This window comes from Pinus tabuliformis, chromosome 2_2, assembly GCF_031772625.1.
Source record: "Pinus tabuliformis cultivar Carrire ecotype Pingquan chromosome 2_2, CPIR1, whole genome shotgun sequence".
Taxonomy (NCBI): domain Eukaryota; kingdom Viridiplantae; phylum Streptophyta; class Pinopsida; order Pinales; family Pinaceae; genus Pinus; species Pinus tabuliformis.
In genome coordinates this window covers 1061254585-1061272841 of record NC_142300.1, presented here as the reverse complement: position 1 = coordinate 1061272841, position 18257 = coordinate 1061254585, and the positions used below count along the sequence as shown (strand labels likewise).

At 35.2% G+C, this 18257-nt stretch overlaps 1 protein-coding gene across 1 annotated transcript; it reads left to right on the top strand.

The window, feature by feature from the left end:
• The first annotated feature begins 14179 nt into the window (after window positions 1–14179).
• On the top strand, window positions 14180–16537 carry LOC149197047 (putative UPF0481 protein At3g02645). Its single transcript, XM_089403831.1, has one exon. It carries the CDS (start codon window positions 14546–14548, stop codon window positions 16250–16252), a length of 1707 nt encoding a protein of 568 aa, XP_089259957.1. The 5' UTR covers window positions 14180–14545; the 3' UTR covers window positions 16253–16537.
• Window positions 16538–18257: the final 1720 nt, after the last annotated feature.

Genomic DNA, 18257 nt, shown 5'->3' with positions numbered 1-18257 from the left:
GCTTATCTCTGAGAAGAGATGTGATGGCTACATGCCTCTGAACTATGTTACAATGAGGCTCGAAGGCCTATTTATTGTTGAGAAACAATGGAAAAACCCTTAACATTCCAAAACCTAATCCTAGGAGATGAAACGCCAAACTGTGGGCCCCGTTTGGGGTAAATTGGTACATCAACTTCCCGGGGTCGTAACTTTGGCATATGATCTCCGTTTGACGCGTACAATAGCTCATTAGAAAGATCTCTCCAAGCACTATCATTGTTGGAACAAGCAACATGGGTCCATGGAATGGACCCATGTTGTCCTCGAATTCCCCAAAAAACGTCGTTTAGGGCCTCAAAACGGCTCCGGAAGTTCAGGACCCGAAAAACTACTAAAAATAGTAAGTTGTGCTACAATTAAGGAAACTGAAAATGCTGAGAAAGACAATGGTGGGGGTCCAGGTGGACTTGGCAGGTGGCCACCAATATCCACCTGGATCATACACAAAAACATTCACTAATCCTAATGTGAATTGAGGCTGATTTGAATGATGCAAGCAGGCTTCAGTGAAGAGACATGGTTCAAATGCAGCAAAAGAACCAAACAAAACTAAAAATAGGTCAAAACTCTCAAGTCCTAGATGGGAACAATGAGTTCAGTCAATCATCGCACCTGGGCTTCACAGAAATTTAGATGCATCACACTTTCTGCACTCAGGAGGTGAGATGCATACTGAGTCACAGTGGGAGATAGTGCGATGGTCCAGGGAGCGCAACTGAAAGTGGTTTTGGCTCAAATGTGGAGCTGTTTTCAATGAATCAAGGCTGGTTTTGATGAACAATGATAAGCAAAGTATGAAGGAATGTCCTAAGAGGTTACTGAGCTACCAAAAGGGCATCTAGATGTGCTTGCAAGTCAAATGTTTAATTCATAAACTAAACCAGAGATAGACTGAAGCAACATTTATCTACTATGGAATTGTAGAGCAAGAGCAGTTCGAAAGCTACCTGGCTGGCTTCAAACTCTGTCTATAGTTTATAAAATTGAACATAAAATAAACAATAACAACAAACAAACATCTGGTCATCCCCAGTGGAGTCACCAATTTGTTTCTGGGAAAATTAGTGTCTTGTTGAATGACTAACCCTCTAGGTTTGGCAACTACCCTAGAAACAATATTTCAAAGCAATTCAATGATCTTTCCTATGTGTAATAGATAAGAGAAAGATAGTAGAAAACCAACCTGGAACTTTTGCTTGATCCCTTGCCTCATCTCTCTCTCCTTTGGCAGATCCAGTAACTCCTCCCCATACTTAACACACTTGGAGAGTACCTGCACAAGTACAACAACAAAGAACTGTCAAAGCATCGTGATCTATTACAGCATAAACATTATAGAATCAGATATATAATGAACAAATTAAAACATTCACAATTACACAATCAATTGGGAAAAATCCTGAAGAAATTTATTAATAATAAGGATAATTACAACCCAGTTGTCTGATCCAGCGCCATCCTCCTAGCATCAATTCTTCTTCACCTCATGAATTAGCAAGAACACACAAACAAGAATACAATGCTCTCTCCTCAATACTCAAACTAGCAGCACTTACTTGCAATTCACCACAATTCAGCCTTCTGATCTCTTGGATGGGAGATCCTTTTATAGATGTTTGAAAGGGTGTGAGTCATCCATGGGGTTTGATTAGTGTCATTCCACTTGTTACAATTGGTTCCACAAGTGAGGGGAATTGGAGATGGTTTCCTAGTTCCCTTGTTCATCCTTGGGCGAATTCAGAGAGGCAAGTGTCACAGGAGAACTTTCTAGAAGATTCTATGAGCAACTAACTCACAAACTGTCCCAGAAACTTGTCCAACCTCGCCCATCGCACCCTATAGAAGGCCTAAATAGTATGCATCACACTTTGACAGTGTACCAGTCAGTATGCATCGCATTTTATCAGTGGAGCAGTCAGTATGGTCCATTTTAGGCTCTTTTCGGATGATTTCTGAAGTGGGGCTTCTGAGGAATGATGTATTTCGATGACTTGGTTTGTCTAGGGTAAGAAGCAACTCTTTTAGGGGTTGATGAGCCATAATACATAGACATATGGTGTGTATGGTGTGTTTTAGGTTGGTTCCACTTCCTTAACGTGACTTAGGAGGTCAAATCATATCATAGTAAATTCTCGTCACATGTATACCCCGGTTGACTGGTTACTTGGGTAAGCATGGGAGGAGGGTGTTACAGAGTGGTATCAGAGCATGGTTCACCCGTTGGACTAGATGGGATTTGTTTTAGTCATGCATTCATGTCAGTTGCATATGTGTTTCTTATGCTTATAGTCCATGTGCTTGTTACATTTGCATGGTGTTGGTCATGGTTGTAGTGATGTCACCATGTGAAGTTTGATGGCGTTGTTGTGGGATGTGTTGTCATGAGTGTATGATTGTATATGCATTTGTTACGCATGTCAGTGTCTATATGTTGTTATGCATGCATTGTCACGGTGAAGGTTGTTGTGCATGAGGTCATTGTATCCAATTAGGTCATCATGATGTTATTGGTATGTTATGGTGCTAATGTGTTGGCTGAGATAGAGCAGGATATGCAGATCATCAGAATGAGGTTGCAACATTAGAATTTGGGGTAAGGGTAAATCGTCATACATATATTGTATGTTTAACGTGCAGGTATGTTAGTTAATGGATTGTTATATGCATTAGGGTTATATACATTAGGTTTATGTACATGTCTATTGATGTTATGGTGACATACATGATAGATGCTAGTTGATTAGTATAGTCATATGCACATGTGTTGGATAGTCATGAATGATAGTAACTTGTAGTTTATGCATTGCTATTTTTGTTTTATGTTAGTTAAATTGATGATTAGGGCTATAACATTAATATCTTGATGTTATACGTATAATGCTAAATTGGATTGGCATATACAAATGGTTAGGTTTATGACATTAAGGTATGAGTCAACTTATTTGTGACATTGTGTTGTACTAATATAGACTAATTGTGTGATTGTTATGCATGAATGACAATATTTACGAGCTTATGATGTGAACATGTTAGTTAGTTACTATTATGGATATCATGATCTTATTTGTGTTTGAGCTGATGCGTCGTGAAGTTATATGATGCTAATCTAGATTGATTGTGCAGACAAGATACTCTCCCTTGAGATACATTAAGGTACAAGCTTGCTTATGTCATCTAATTTTTGCTTGAATATTTGATTATGTCATCGAGTTGATTTATTTTACATGGTATGTATACAAGTTGGTTGAATGTTTAATGAATTGCATAATATGGCTATGTTTATGTAATATTTCATGAAGGAATGATTTTGTTTTAAGATGATTGTATTAACACATATGTGTTGAGATAGTTGATATGTACTAGAGTGTAGTAGGTGACAGTCATAGCATTATGTCTAATGACTATGAGTTGACTATGGATTATGACATGATTGTTAGTCTTGATAAAGGTTGATTTCAAATTTATAGATATGATTGTCTTGATATTTGGAACATGTGATTGACATGTGTAAATAGTTGCAGGAAAAATGCTTGGTATTAGCATGACAAGGTAACAATTGATGTGTTTATACTAATAGTTGGGTGATGTGAGAGTACATAGTAACCCTCTATTGCAGGAAGGTAAAAAGGTAAAAGAAAGGAATTGGGCAAGAATTCCTTTGGCTATGTTTAGAAACCCTATTTCCAAACGAATGAGTGCTTTGTATACACGAAAGCTTATTAACCTTAATCCTGTCTGACATTATGTGGATGTGTGCTAGATTCATGAAGTTGTATTTCATAGGTATATTAGCTAGTCTCTGGTTACAGGTGAATTTGTTAAGGGAATTAGAGTCCCTTGAGACATGGCACAAATGTGTTTACCTGCAAGCAACATGCTTGGCACAACAAGGTAAGGTAACCAGAGTATTGTCATGTCTACTTATGCACTGAAAGTTATGTGTTTATGGCAGTATGATACGGGGCGTTGCATGGCAAGAGAGACTGCCATGAAATCTTGATGAAGGCTCAGGTTGAGATTTCCTTTGGAACATGGGGATTGAGTCATGGTGTCTAGTGGGAGTCTTGTGTTTTTGGTCTTTTGTGACTTTTTGAGCTTCATTTGCGGTTTTGTTTATGTCTGGTGCAAGGCCTTGCCACTTTGTTGCGGTGTCGTATTGTTATTGATTTTAATGGTTTTCTTCTTGTTGTTTCTTGTCTTTCCTTTTATGTTTTGAGTCTTGGGAATTGGTCGAGAAAAGTGAAAGTTAATGGAGCTCGGCGAGAGTTCTGTGGAAGACACGGATAAAGTTCAGTGCATGAGTAAGCGCATTGGAAGGTAAGACTATGATAGTTGGTTGTACTGGTTGGGTCCATTGGTGCAAATGGATGATGGAAGGACAATCATGGGAAAGGTAATCAAGAAAGCTAAGCTGAATGAATTTGAGGCATCATATGCCTTGGCTATGTTGGGAACTATTTTTCTTGATGTTGCGCATGTGTTGCATGCATAAAGTCAATTATCTTAACCTTGACCTTATGATATCTAGTAATTATGTTGTGATCATGATTATGCTGATGTATATATGTGTATACATGTATGTATGTATGTATGTCATGTATGATAGGTTCATCATGAATCATGAATATTCATGCTAATATATATATGTATATATATGGATGTATGTGTGTCGTTGTCTAATAGATTGTTTAATGCTAATGTTTATATGCATATATGTATGTATGTACATTGTTATCTGACAGGGTCATCAAGGATCATGATTGTTTTATGTTGATGTTTATATGTATACATGTATGTATCGATGTCACTGTCTGACAGGGTTTTCAGGTATCGTTCTTGTGGAGGAATGATTTCTTATGCAGGTGCATGACATGAAGAGGTTCCTGGCTATGAGGAATCAAGTGGGAAGAGTAGTCATGACAAATATATGAGTTCAGTATCATGTGGATATGAATTGATATTGTATTCACCTATTATGCCTATGTTTATGTTATGGACAGGCTATACCAAGGGATACATGAGAGAAATGAAAACAGTGTGGTCTGCGACATGCTGGGACAAGCATGGTTAAGACACTTGAAGTAAGGTTGCTTGGTAGAGACAGTGTGGTTTTGGATGTGTGGTACTACTATTGTGCATATATTGTACATGTTGTACATGTTGCATGTGTGATGTTGTGCGCATGTTGTGTTGTGTATATGTAGTGTGTGCACATGTTGTTTATGCAATGTCATGTATAGGGTGGTACATATAGTGTTGTGCAAATATTGCATATGCAATGCTCTGTATAGATAGTTCTATGTACATGTTGGATATTCTGTGTTGTGTACATATTTTACTATGTGCTTGATGGATATGTTGCATTGTGTGCATATGGTGTTGTGTGCATGTTGGATAGGAAGTGTTGTGTACATAGGGTGCTATATACATGTTGTATATGTAGTGCTATGTACATATGGTGTTGTGTGCACGTTGTAAATGTGGTGGTATGTACATATGGTATTAAGTGCATTATTGTACAAGTGGTGTTATGAGCATGTTGTACATATGGCACTGTGTGCAGGTGGTGTTGTGTACATGTCGTGCATATGGTGTTGTGTACATATGGTTTCGTGTACATGTCGTGCATGTGGTGTTGTGTATCTCTAGTATTGTTTATACATTGTACAGGGGTACAATGTAGATATGGCATTGTGTACACATTATGCAGGTGGTGCTCTATATAGGTGGTACTGTCTACATCTTGTACCTCTGGTACTGGTGTATATGTGGTATTATGTGCATTTCATACATGTTGTGTTGCGGTCATGAGGTACTATGTATGTGCATTATGTAGTCGTGGTATCATGACATGTGTATTCATTGTTTTGTACTATGTGTACGTGTATGTATTGTGTTGTGGTGTACACCGAATGTAGAAGTACATATATGTGTTGTGTCGTACACTAGGTGTAGATATATGTATGTATTGTGTTGAATGTCATGTGTAGGTTCATGTATTTCATGGTGTTGTATGTCGTGTGTGGTTGTATGTGTGTAATTCATAATATGTGTATGTGCATATAGTTGAGGAAAAGGAATTGCGTGTTTGTCGGGTGTGGAAATTGATTTGGTGTGCATATAGAATAAAGACAAAAGTAGAAGCTAAGGATTGATTAAAGAATAAATAATAATATTTTATTTCAGTTTTATTATGCATGTGATTTATGGTTTTGGTCTATGATGATTACATGTGATCTATGATTCTGGTTTATGATGGTTGCATGTGATTTATGATTTTGATCTATGATGGTTGTGTTTTGAGGTAACCTAATGCCATATGTTTATACATGATGATTTGGTCAAAGATGCTAGTTTGAATTATTGCGACAGGAAGTGAAGATAATTGCAAGTTTACCTTATAGATGGGCCACCAATGAGGTATGATTTGAAGTTGTTTCAATTTATTTTGAATCTAATGGAAGTTATGTACTTGGTACAGGAAGCACAAAAATTCTCAGTTGGGTGGTTGAAATCAACTGCAAGTATTAGAAATAGTAGTGAAAGGAATTGGAACATGAAATAGTATGTTGGTAAAGTATTTAGGAGCAAGGTCATTATGGGAAACTGGTACCCAATAGCGTCTATTGATTTTTGTGAGCATGCTATGAATGGTATGATGGTTTTGAGGTAGGTATATGCCTTGGTTTTTTGACCTTTCGATGCAAGGAAGTCTTGCCAAGGGATGGATCACCCAGGATAGGGGATACCGGGGAACTTGGAAGGTGAGTGACTAAACACAAGGGGGTGACCGGATTGTCCTAGGGACTGTGTAGCAGAGAAGTGAAGGTCGCGGATATATTTTTTTTGTCATTAACATTGCAAAATGGAATTAGATGCACATTGGGAGTGCACTCTGGAACAATGAGTAGGTAACTGTTCGTTGAGAGAACAAGTGGCACAAGAGTATAGCGTTGGACATTAGATTCATTTTGACTATGGTAGTGGATTCTAGACTTCATGGGAAGGAGGTGAATCCTGGTACTACTTTTGAGGGTGTAGGTGTGAGCCTCTGAATTCGCTTGTTGATTGATACAAGCATCATATCCTTTTATTTGTTGGTTGAGAAAATGTGCATATGTTCATATGTGTGTATTATTGTAAATACTGCATCGAGCTCAATTTATAAAGCTCCATAGACAGTATGATTATTTGTTGAGTGAAGAAAATGTGTATGTGTGTATATGTGGCCATTATTTTAAATACTGTAATCAGTTGTGTTATAAAGCTCCAGTAAATGATATGTTTGTCATGTTTTAACATATGGTCATTGTAACTACTGCAATGAGTTATGTTGTAAATCTCCATGGGAAGTATGTTTTGTTTTCAGTGGTCTTGCTGGCTATAGGCGTCATTGAACACTGAGGATGGTGTTCCTCGAAGGGGGAGGGTTCTGTAACAGCCTTGGTAAAAATCCATGTAAAATACATAAGGCCACGGTTGATGGGACACATATTCCAAGTTGAATGACAGGAAAAACATCCTAGTCGGTGTTCATTTCATATATTATGGTTAAAGGAAAATGGAAATGGAAATGGAAAAGGCTTTGGAAAGGAAAAACGACATTTTTGGCACATTTATTTATGAAAATAATGGAAATTAGGAGAAAGGGAAGGTGAAAGGCCACAAGTTGAATGTGAGGAGGAAAATGGAGAAAATAGAGGCCTCATTGATAAAAAGGATTATGAGTATCAGTGGGAAAGCTTTGTTAGTTCAATTTTGGAGCTCTCTCATTATTCTCTCGCTATCTCTCACTCTTGGATACAAAGATTTTTCTTGGAGCACTGTGGCATTGGCACAAGAAAGACAAAGAAGGCAAGAGGAAGAAACAAGCAAGAAAGGAAGAGCATGATCAAGCAGCTACAACAGGATTCTTTGCAGGTAATGTTCGCCCTTTGGCGAAATTAAGGGGTTTTAAATTTTTAGTGGGCAAATATTTTGTATCATAGTACATTTTTACAAATCACCTCAAATAGCCCACCTTATTTTAAGGGAGAGGGTAAAAAAGGTAAATTTAGCCCTTGAAATTAGGACTTACAAACTTCCATTCGCCCATTTTCAAGAATAGGTTTTATTTAAGTGAATCCATTCGCCCATTTTCAAGAATAGGTTTTATTTAAGTGAATCGTATGGGCCAAATACCATATTTATAAAAGAGGTATGGTAAATTAATAAAAATATAAATAAATGAGAGGTATGGTAAATAAATAAAACATTTTTTATATTTACTCCATAAGTCACCTTATATACATGTAAGGGTGTAAACAAATAAAAATATAAGTAAAGTGGAGGTATGGTAAATAAATAAAACGTTTTTTTATACTTACTCAAAAGGTATGGTAAATAAATAAACTAGACGTATCGTAAATAAATAAAACCTTTTTTTATATTTAGTCCATAACCCTCGTTCTATCTATGAAGGCTCAAGAAAGAGGTTTTATTTAAGTGAATCCTATGGGCCAAATACCATATTTGTCAAAGAGGTATGGTAAATTAATAAAAATATAAATAAACGAGAGGTATGGTAAACAAATAAAACATTCTTTTATATTTACTCCATAAGTCACCTTACATTTACGAACACTCAAAAATGGGTTATAGGTGAAACCTATGGCCAAAATACTATGGGACAAATACCATGGACTAGATTGTAATTAATGCCAGGCAAAAAACCATTATTAACCCTAATATTAGAATTAATAAAAATAAAAATGGCACATGGTATTGACCCATGGTATTCACCAAAATGGCACATGGTATTGACCCATCGTATTCACCTGGAATGTAGCCTATTTAAATGGGGGAATTAAACCAGCATGTATCCTATGCTAATATTCAATAGGACTTTACAAAGTTTTATTATTTAGTGAAAGACTCGCCAAGATCTTACAAGATTTTATAATTGAGTAAAATATTCTAATAAAAATAAAAATGGCACATGGTATTGACCCATGGTATTGACCTGGAATGTAGCCTATTTAAATGGGGGAATTAAACCAGCATGTAGAGTATGCTAAGATTCACTAGGACTTTACAAAGTTTTATTATTTAGTGAAAGACTCGCCAAGATCTTACAAGATTTTATAATTGAGTAAAATATTCGCCATGCTTGGTGAGAGGTTCACCAAAAAATTATATATACATATTATATTATTGATAAAATCGCCTTCCATTTTTCCTATATACCATGGAGATTCACCCATTTATTATATTTATAAATTTAGGGGGGGTTCTTAAAATTTTCCCTGTTTGCATGTGTGATTTCCTTGCTAGATTTGGCATGCATGGTATTGCATGTGGTTCTTTTCTGTCATGGCATGGGTTTTTCAAGGTGTGACAGTGTTTTCATCCTAGCCTTGCCATTTCCTGATAGCTTTGATGAGATGGGTTCTCATACTTTGGTTGAGCTGGATTTTCGAATGGATTCGAAGCTGAGTGGTGTGGATCTCCGAAATGACAAACATATGGCCTAGTGGTCCCTGAACCGGACTGTTGATCATGGTAAAGCCACTGGCCTAGTAACCCCTAATCCAGAGTGTGGGTTGCGTAAAGCCAGGATTGTATGCCTCGGTGGGCCTATGAATCCTTGAGGGTGAATGGCGGGATATACGGTAAAGCCAAGAGGTGAATTGCTCTCCATTGGGCCTAGTAGTCCCGGGATGGGATGTACGAGAAAGCCTGGAGAGTGGGTCTTGGTGTAGGGCCTAATGATTCCTGGATCATACTGTGGACTATGGTAAAGCCTGAGAGACTAGGAGGCACTCAAATTCCTCATAGTGTAGGTGGAGAAATCCTGTAGCATCCATGCTTGTTTAGTTCTTTTGGTTGGTTATGAGTCCCACATGCATGCTTGGAATATGGCATAGGGTTGATTTGATGGAGAGAATTTTGGCTCAGCCAATCTATGGTCAGGTGGAATGTGGTAGTTACATCCCCAGTTGGTTTCTGCATTCATTAATGAGAAATTCATTCCCTTGGTTTTTCATGTGTAAATGTGCTGGCTTATATGTGGATTCTATGGCTGTTGTATTCATGGTATTTCTGTTGTTACTATGCTGGTTATGTATATGCTTATGACAACATCTATGTATGGCTCTCAAAATGTTTTTACTTGTAAATGAATGAACAATGTATTTATGACCTAATAGATGATAATGAGGCAAATGATATGAGGGAACAATGGTTCGTAGTGACTCTTAGATAAGTATGAGATCCTTGTGCTTAAATCTGTTATTTAAACTTGTAGAATTCATTCATGCCAAGTGTTTGACAGAATGTCGGTCTCGGTTGGGAATGGTTAGGCCTAGTCCTAGAGTTAATTTTTGGTTTATTAGTTTTTTCATCATGTGTCTAATGAATTTCCGAAGTTACAACAACTTTTGGGCAATGACCGAAATTCTGGGCTTGAAAAGTTCCTCAAATTCCCCAGACTCTCGCATAGGCGTGCTGGAAATAGTCCCTGGACGGAGGCATGCAAGCTTGTGGGAGCGTCCAGAGCTCTATAGACGCTAGCATGCCCATAGCATGGGAGCATCCAAAGGTTTCATACTCTAACAAATCAGTGGGACTCAAGGGCTGGTTAGTAGAAAGGTTGGGATGGTTCTTAGGGGTCCTATTGCTGATGTTGAAGGTCTGTATGGTTACATTTCATTAACGTGATTTAGGCGGTCGAATCATGTTAATGTGTATCACTTTTTCCCCTTTTGTGGCAAAGAAGTTTTATAAAAATAAATGGAGTTGGAAAGTTTACTCTTAAATTTACAAAATCATCAAAAATTAGGTGGTGGTAAAAGAAGACAAAACATGTCAATTTAAATTCAATTTCATGTCATATTTTTTCTAAAATTTAATATATATTTTTTTATCTAATTTATTCATTTTCTTTAAAAGATATCATTAATATTTTACATAAATTTTTAAGTAGTGACAAACTGCGACCCCCCATTTCTCTATTGATTTATGTTTTTCAATTCCAATTTCTTTAAGAGATGTGTTGTAAACATTCTAAATATTGCTAAACAAATTTAAAAATAAAAAATAAGCTTTTTTTTTTAATTATTATTAAATTACTAGTAAAAATGATCATCTTTTCGTATATATAAAACCGCGACCCAAGAAACTACCCTTTCAAGTTTATAAAATCAATTTTTTTTAATAGAAATTTGAAAATAACATATAACAAAATGTTAAAATTATTTTTTGAAAATTTTTAAAATATATTTTAAATTTTTTATCATAAAATTTTTAATTATGATTATAATAACATATTTTATATTATTCAAAATATAATATATAAAAATATTTGTTTAGAAATTCTAATTCTTTTTTATATATATTTTTAAAGAGTTTTAGCATTTCATTTAAGTTTACATAAAGTTATTTATATTTTGTGAGTGATTAACCATAGTTTTTACCAATATTGACTATCAGTTGACTTATTTGCAAATTTAGTATTTACTTTTTATAACATTATTTATATTTTCTAAACCCATTAAATAGGTTCACTATAGTTTTTACCAAAATTTATTGTGAGTTAGCTTTGTTACAAATTTAGCATTTATTTTTTATAATTAACAAGTATGAAACTCAACTCCTTTAATTGATATTTTTATATTATTTTATTTTATCTTTTTCAGTTGAGTACTTTTTTGCTTTTGCCATATAATGAGACACATTAGCATGCTTTTACCCAGTAACTTCTCCTCACATGTTTACCTCGGTTGGGTGGTTACTTGGGTAAGCGTGGGAGGAGGGTGTTACATCGAGTGATGCCGAAAGGGCCAGTGTTTGAGGGATTTTGTTGGCCAATTCACTCTAAACCCAGGATTTTGTTGGCCAATTCACTCTAAACCCAGGTCTTCCCTCTACGCATGCCAACAAGAGCCAAAAAAGACTCAAAGCTAACCTATAAGAATCAAAGCAAAGATAGAGATAACTCACAACCTCTAGTGGGGAGGGACATACTTATTAAGAGAGTGACATGAATATCAATGAAACATGTAAAAAAGGAATGCACAAGCACTTCAGATTTTTTATCTAGCCATTAACTCTACACCCAAACTAGGATGGAGTCCAATTGTACATGTGTGAAGTGTAGCTAAGCATTTTATGGTTTGAGGTAGTTAGTGGCTTGAGGAGCAAATTTCATGCTTTGAGGAGCCAACCTATAGTTAAGGGTAGATCCACATGGAAACAACATAGACACTACATATTTGGTAAGCACTAGCATTTATTGATGTTATTAACAAAGTATCTTCATTGCCTCTATATCCTTAAGCCAACTATCCATTGCTAGATCTCCTCAAACTAATGGAATGTAGAAAAATTAGATAAAAACTTGAAAAATGCCACTTTATTATTTATTTATTTTAAATTGATTAGACATCATTGATTGTAAGTAATCTAATGATGATCAAAGCATCATTATTTTGTTGGAAAATTACTTTCAATAAATAATTAACATGTAAACTCTTTTAGGGTCACATGTACATTTGAGAGACCCACACTAAACCCTCACCCATATTCTCTCATGAGAACTACTAACATATAACTATAATTTGTGTATAACGTGAACACATATTACATTAAAATGTGAAAATTTCTTAGTATATAGTTAAAAATCAACTATAGCAATACTTAATCATTTAAAACAATAACTTGAATACATTATTTTTATATCTTATATCTTATAAATAAACCATCTATTAGTTATCCCTAAACCATCCCAACACATTTTTCTTATCTTCAAACAAGATATTATCCTAATTTATTTAAGTGTTACTTTCATTTTCTGAAGAAATTGTGTCTCTAACAATTTTTACTCATATATAATTTTGCCCAAAATTAAGTCTTAAATTAGACCACAAAACCTGTGAAAACTGAACCTCACCATGATCTTGAACCACATCAGTATGCTAATTCTCACCATGATCTAACCATTGGACCACATCAGTATGCTAATTTACTTAACCATGGATAAAAAAAACTTTGTCAATACTAACCATTAATTTCATCCATACGTATAGTTCTCTAGTCAGCGTGGTCGTTGTCCACAATAGCACGCTGAGAGGCGTTCTCTGTACTACCAATTAATTTCATCCATGCGTATCGTTATCCAGTCAGAATGGTAGCTGTCCACTACAGCACATGAGAAGCGTTCTCTGTACCACCAATTAATTTCATCCAAACATATCGTTATCCAGTCAGAAGGGTCGTTGTCCACAATAGCACGCTGAGAGGCGTTCTTCATACTAACAATTAATTTTATCCGTAGGTATCGTTATCCAGTCACAAGCGTAGTTGTCCACAATCGCACGATGACCGGCGTTCTTCGTACTACCAGTTAATTTCATTATAAGTATCGTTATCCAGTGATAAGGGTTGTTGTCCATAAGAGCAGCTTTCCAGAATTCTCAATTGGATTCTTGACTTCATCACTACGCATTCTTCAGTTGTATATTTGAAAAAACAGGAGTTTAAATTTTTATTTGAAATTTTTTTTGATTATTTTTATTTAAAATTTTAAGAACAAGAACATAATTTAGTTGTAAATTTCTATAATTTTAATATTTTGAAAATAGTTAAAATTATTAGCTTTCTATATATATAATCTAACTATGATATAATAACTTTTACCATAAGTATAAATGAAAAATTTTAAAGATAAGTAATTATGATATAATAACTTTTACAATAAGTATAAATGAAAAATGTTAAAGATAATTAATTATTTTAATGGTTTAGATTTAGAGAATTAAATTTGGGATAAAGTGGAATTCAATGTGTGGTTATATGTTAAAATTATTTTGGGTGAGTTAGCCGTGGAAAAAATAAATATGTTTTTTTGGATTTATTATAATCATCAAATTTGTGTGATCAGTAAAAACGCCAAATTTTTCTTCATCAATAAAAAACAACTCCTCTTATCATTATAACAAACAACTCCTCTTATGATTATATGGGTTATATGTGTGAATTTTTGTGCTTATCTTTCCGCAAAAAATATTATAAATGAAATAAATCCAAAACATCAATATTAAAAAAAAACGTTCACAATTATCCTCTTAAATGAAGATAGCAGTACCTCCACTTCCAAAAATAAAAATAAAAAAATAGAATTATCTTTTGAAGTGTTTCGTAGTACCTCCACTTCCGGTACTAGGTTTTATTAATCCTCTGAGTCCGTAACTCCACCTCGCAATTGAAAGATTTCCCACAGGTGATGGGCGGAGAAGAGGTTTTGTAGGGAACCATTTATAGGATCATAATTTATTTATGCCTGAGGGTGTTCTTCCGACTTTGTCATTGTGTAATCTTACAACTGATACTGCTGTCTGTTGTGCACTTTCATCCCATTCTGCTATTGAGTTTCTCCTATGTCTTTCTGCCCCCTCCAGGCTCGTGTTTTGGCTGCTGTGTGAAGTACTCTTTGCTTCAATCTCTGCACCGCAATTGTTGTGATAAAATGTCTGGCCATGGAAGGCAAGCGTCTGTAGATGGGGAAGCCGAGAATCATTTCAACAGTGATCATCAACAGACGTTGCTGCACAATGGAGAGCCACATGCGGAGATTCATTCCGAGAACGATGATAGACGGATGTCTAATATGGGGCAAGCGACAGAGTTACTTAGCAGTAAAGAACAGCGAGGATGCAGAAGTCCACCGTGCGCTGCAGGGCCTACCGAATCTAATTCCAACAGTGATGAAGAACAGCAGAAGCAACTGATACAATTACCCAACGCTAGAGAACCACGAAGTCGATGGATCACCGAAACGGAATGGACTCATTATATTCAAGAGGATCCCCATTCTCCCCATCTTCGTAATAGACTGCCGTCCGTTGTGTCAATATTCAGAGTTCCCAAGTTCCTCAAAGACACAAAAGGGGAAGCATATGTCCCTCGACAAGTTTCTTTGGGTCCATATCATCACGGAAGTGGTGAGCTTCCTCCAATGGGCCATCACAAGGGAAGAGCCCTGCGTAGAATGATGAAGAGGTTCAATGCTAATAGGAACCTCCCCATTGTTCCAAACAATATGGATTTTGCTGATCGTGCAAGGGCTGAGATCTTAGAGCTGGAGAAGGAAATCAGGGACAGCTATGAAGAAAACATCGATTGCGATGGAGAGACCCTAGCTCGGATGCTAAGTTTGGACGGCTGTTTCCTTCTAGAAGTATTAAGAACCCTGGGTGGGGATAAACTCTCCAGAGACGAGGCGGGTAAGTACTATGACCCTATTTTTGGGGAAAATAAGCTTGACTATGCTGCAAAAGATGTATTCAAGGACATTTTGATGCTGGAAAATCAAATACCTTTCATCGTTCTCCTAAAGCTACTACAATTGGAGCTCAACTCTGCCGTTGATGGCAAGATGCTTTTGGATTTGTTGATGAAAGTTATATTGCATTGGTTCAACCCCTTCGACAATAAAAAAATTGATATAAAGCAATGGTCCTGTCATCCTCATCATCATCTTTTGGGTTTCTTGCACACCGTAATTGCATCTCCAGCTTCCAATGAGAGAGAGCGCGTAGATGAAGGTAATTGTAGTATCCCCATTCACTGTTGCAGTAGCAAGTGCATTAGGATGCTCCAAGGCAAAAGCAGAGCACGGAATGACGCCCAAAGAATCCCTCACGCGGTAGAATTAAGAAATGCTGGGATCAAATTTTCAGCACTCCAGGGAGGCTGCATCAAGCAGATTAAGTTTGACGAGAACAGCGCCACAATTTTTCTTCCTCCGGTCTCTATCATGGATGGGACAGAGAGAGTATTCCGTAACTTGATCGCTTATGAGATGTGCAAGCCATTTGAAATCAATTACGTGAGTTCTTACGCGGCTCTTATGAACGCCTTGATCGACACAGAACAAGACGTGGCCCTGATGAGAAGAATGGGCGTCATGTCAAACTGGGTGAGTGACAAAGAGGTTGCCGACCTTTTCAACGGTGTAGCCAAGGAAGTCACCGGGAGTCTGAAAGACGTGTTCGACAACCTGACAGAAAAGGTGAAAGCGCACTACAACAATCAAACGAAGATCCAGATTGGAAATCTGGTGCGCGATCATTTTTCATCACCATGGAAAGCTTTAGGTTTGACGGCGGCAATTGCCATGCTGGCGGTCAGCGTGCTCCAAACGATCTTCACAATTATATCGGCATATAAGTAGCCCCTCCCCTCCTTTTTACCTTCCAAATAAATAATAGCGTGTAAATGATCTGTACTCGGTTGTAAGGGCAAGGATTGAACTTTGGATGCTGATGTGTCATAGTTTTATGTTGGAAATAGTAATTGCGTCCGCGTGCAGTGTAATGTATATTAAGAGTGAGTTAGTTCGGGTTTCGTTTATATTTGGGAAAGTCAAATTTAGTGTGAGTTTGCTGATGAAGTTAGTTAAGTGAGGTTCGGTTGAGTAGCATAAATTCCACACATTAGGTTCAATTCTAATGAATGAAGTTTGTGTGAGAAAGTCAAAGTAGCAGCTTTGTGGATGGTTATATGTGAGATAGATTAATGAATATTGTTATTTTATTTGAATTATGTGTTTTTATGCTTTTCCATTATTCTGATTGGTTTAAATGGTATATATTGAGTATAAAATAAGGAGAAATTTGTGTTATAGATATTATTTTTTTAATATAAATATCATGTTTTGTGTTGAAGATATTAATTTATATTTATTTTATATTATTGTAATTTGAGATATTTGATTAAGTGGTTGTTAATTATATTTTAGTTTTAAATGTGTTCAAATTATTATCTTAATCATTTAAATTATTAAATTAAAATGATTAGTTCATTTTAAAATTTTAATTAATATATAAATATGTAATATTGTATAATAATAATATATCTAAAATAATTCGTGCAAAAATTATATTATTATGTATTTTTGGGAAAAGTCTGAACATTTCTTAATGTCTAAATAAGGCTTATTGTTAAGAACATGTGTTTCTTTTCAAAAAATCACAAGAAATAGGTCCATTATTTTATAAACAAAAAAATCTCACATATCAATTTAGTATCTAATTTGATTTTGACTTTAAAAATAAATAATAATAATATAAACAGAAATATAAAAATTTAAAATAATATAAATAAGTAATTTTTTGTTTTTTAAAGTGTGCTGTAATCGTCTTATAAACAAAAAGTTCTCACATATCCATTTGGTATCTAATTTGATCTTCACATTACAAATAAATAATATTAATATAACAGTAATCTAAAGATTTTCAATTTGGATTCTCGCTTTTTCTTCCTTAAAAAAAGATTTTCAATTTGGATGATCATTGTGTGAACGCAATAAAGATTTTCGGTGATGCGACAGATTTTCGTGTTGAGATCTATGTTACATGCTATGAACAGATCATAATATGTTATTGTGAATTTGCGTTGGGTTCTAATATACCACGAACACGAAAGTGCCTGGTGAAGGTAGCTGGACTTGAGGGCTTCACCCAAAGGGGACAAGAGAGTTGAATCCATGAACTCCCTTACGGTGTGACAAGGATTTAGGTTTAGTTCTATATAAAAAAAATGATGTGTAATGTTTAAAATTTTATTGAAATAAAATCTATTTATTGGTTTGAAGGAGATTGGTCAAATAAAAAAAATAAATTAAAATTTTTAAAATTATAAAAAAATTCATTACATTACTTGATATTAAAAGTTAAGGGAAAAAAAATATTAGTTATATACCTTAAATTATATTAATTTTATTTTTTGGAAGCAATATCAGGTTTGTTAACCAATCTCAAACCATTAACTATTTTTCTTCCTACCTTAACCAAATGTTGGACTTTCTACATGAGTTAGATTATGCAAACATTATAAAAATGTATATTACAACCCACTTTGAATGCTAGTTATCTTTTTGAAATCATATGCACTTAAAATTGGGAACACTATTTCTAAATTGTGTCTTATCAATGTTATACTCAACCCTAAATTTCAATTGTGTCCTAAATTTCTAAATGCTAATAAGAATCACTACATGGCCTCAACACAAACAAGATAAGAGAGTTAAAACCATAAATTCCCTTCCATTGGAGGAGTTCAATGGATCAAAAGATTTATGTTTAATTTTGAAGTAAAAGATTTATGTTTAATTTTAAATTAATTGATCTAACTTTTAAAAAGGCAAATGTTATTGATATATATGAAAATATATATAT

Bases quoted from the DNA above. Each gene is read 5' to 3' on its own strand.
- LOC149197047 (XM_089403831.1), top strand. From the start codon at position 14,546: ATGTCTGGCCATGGAAGGCAAGCGTCTGTAGATGGGGAAGCCGAGAAT.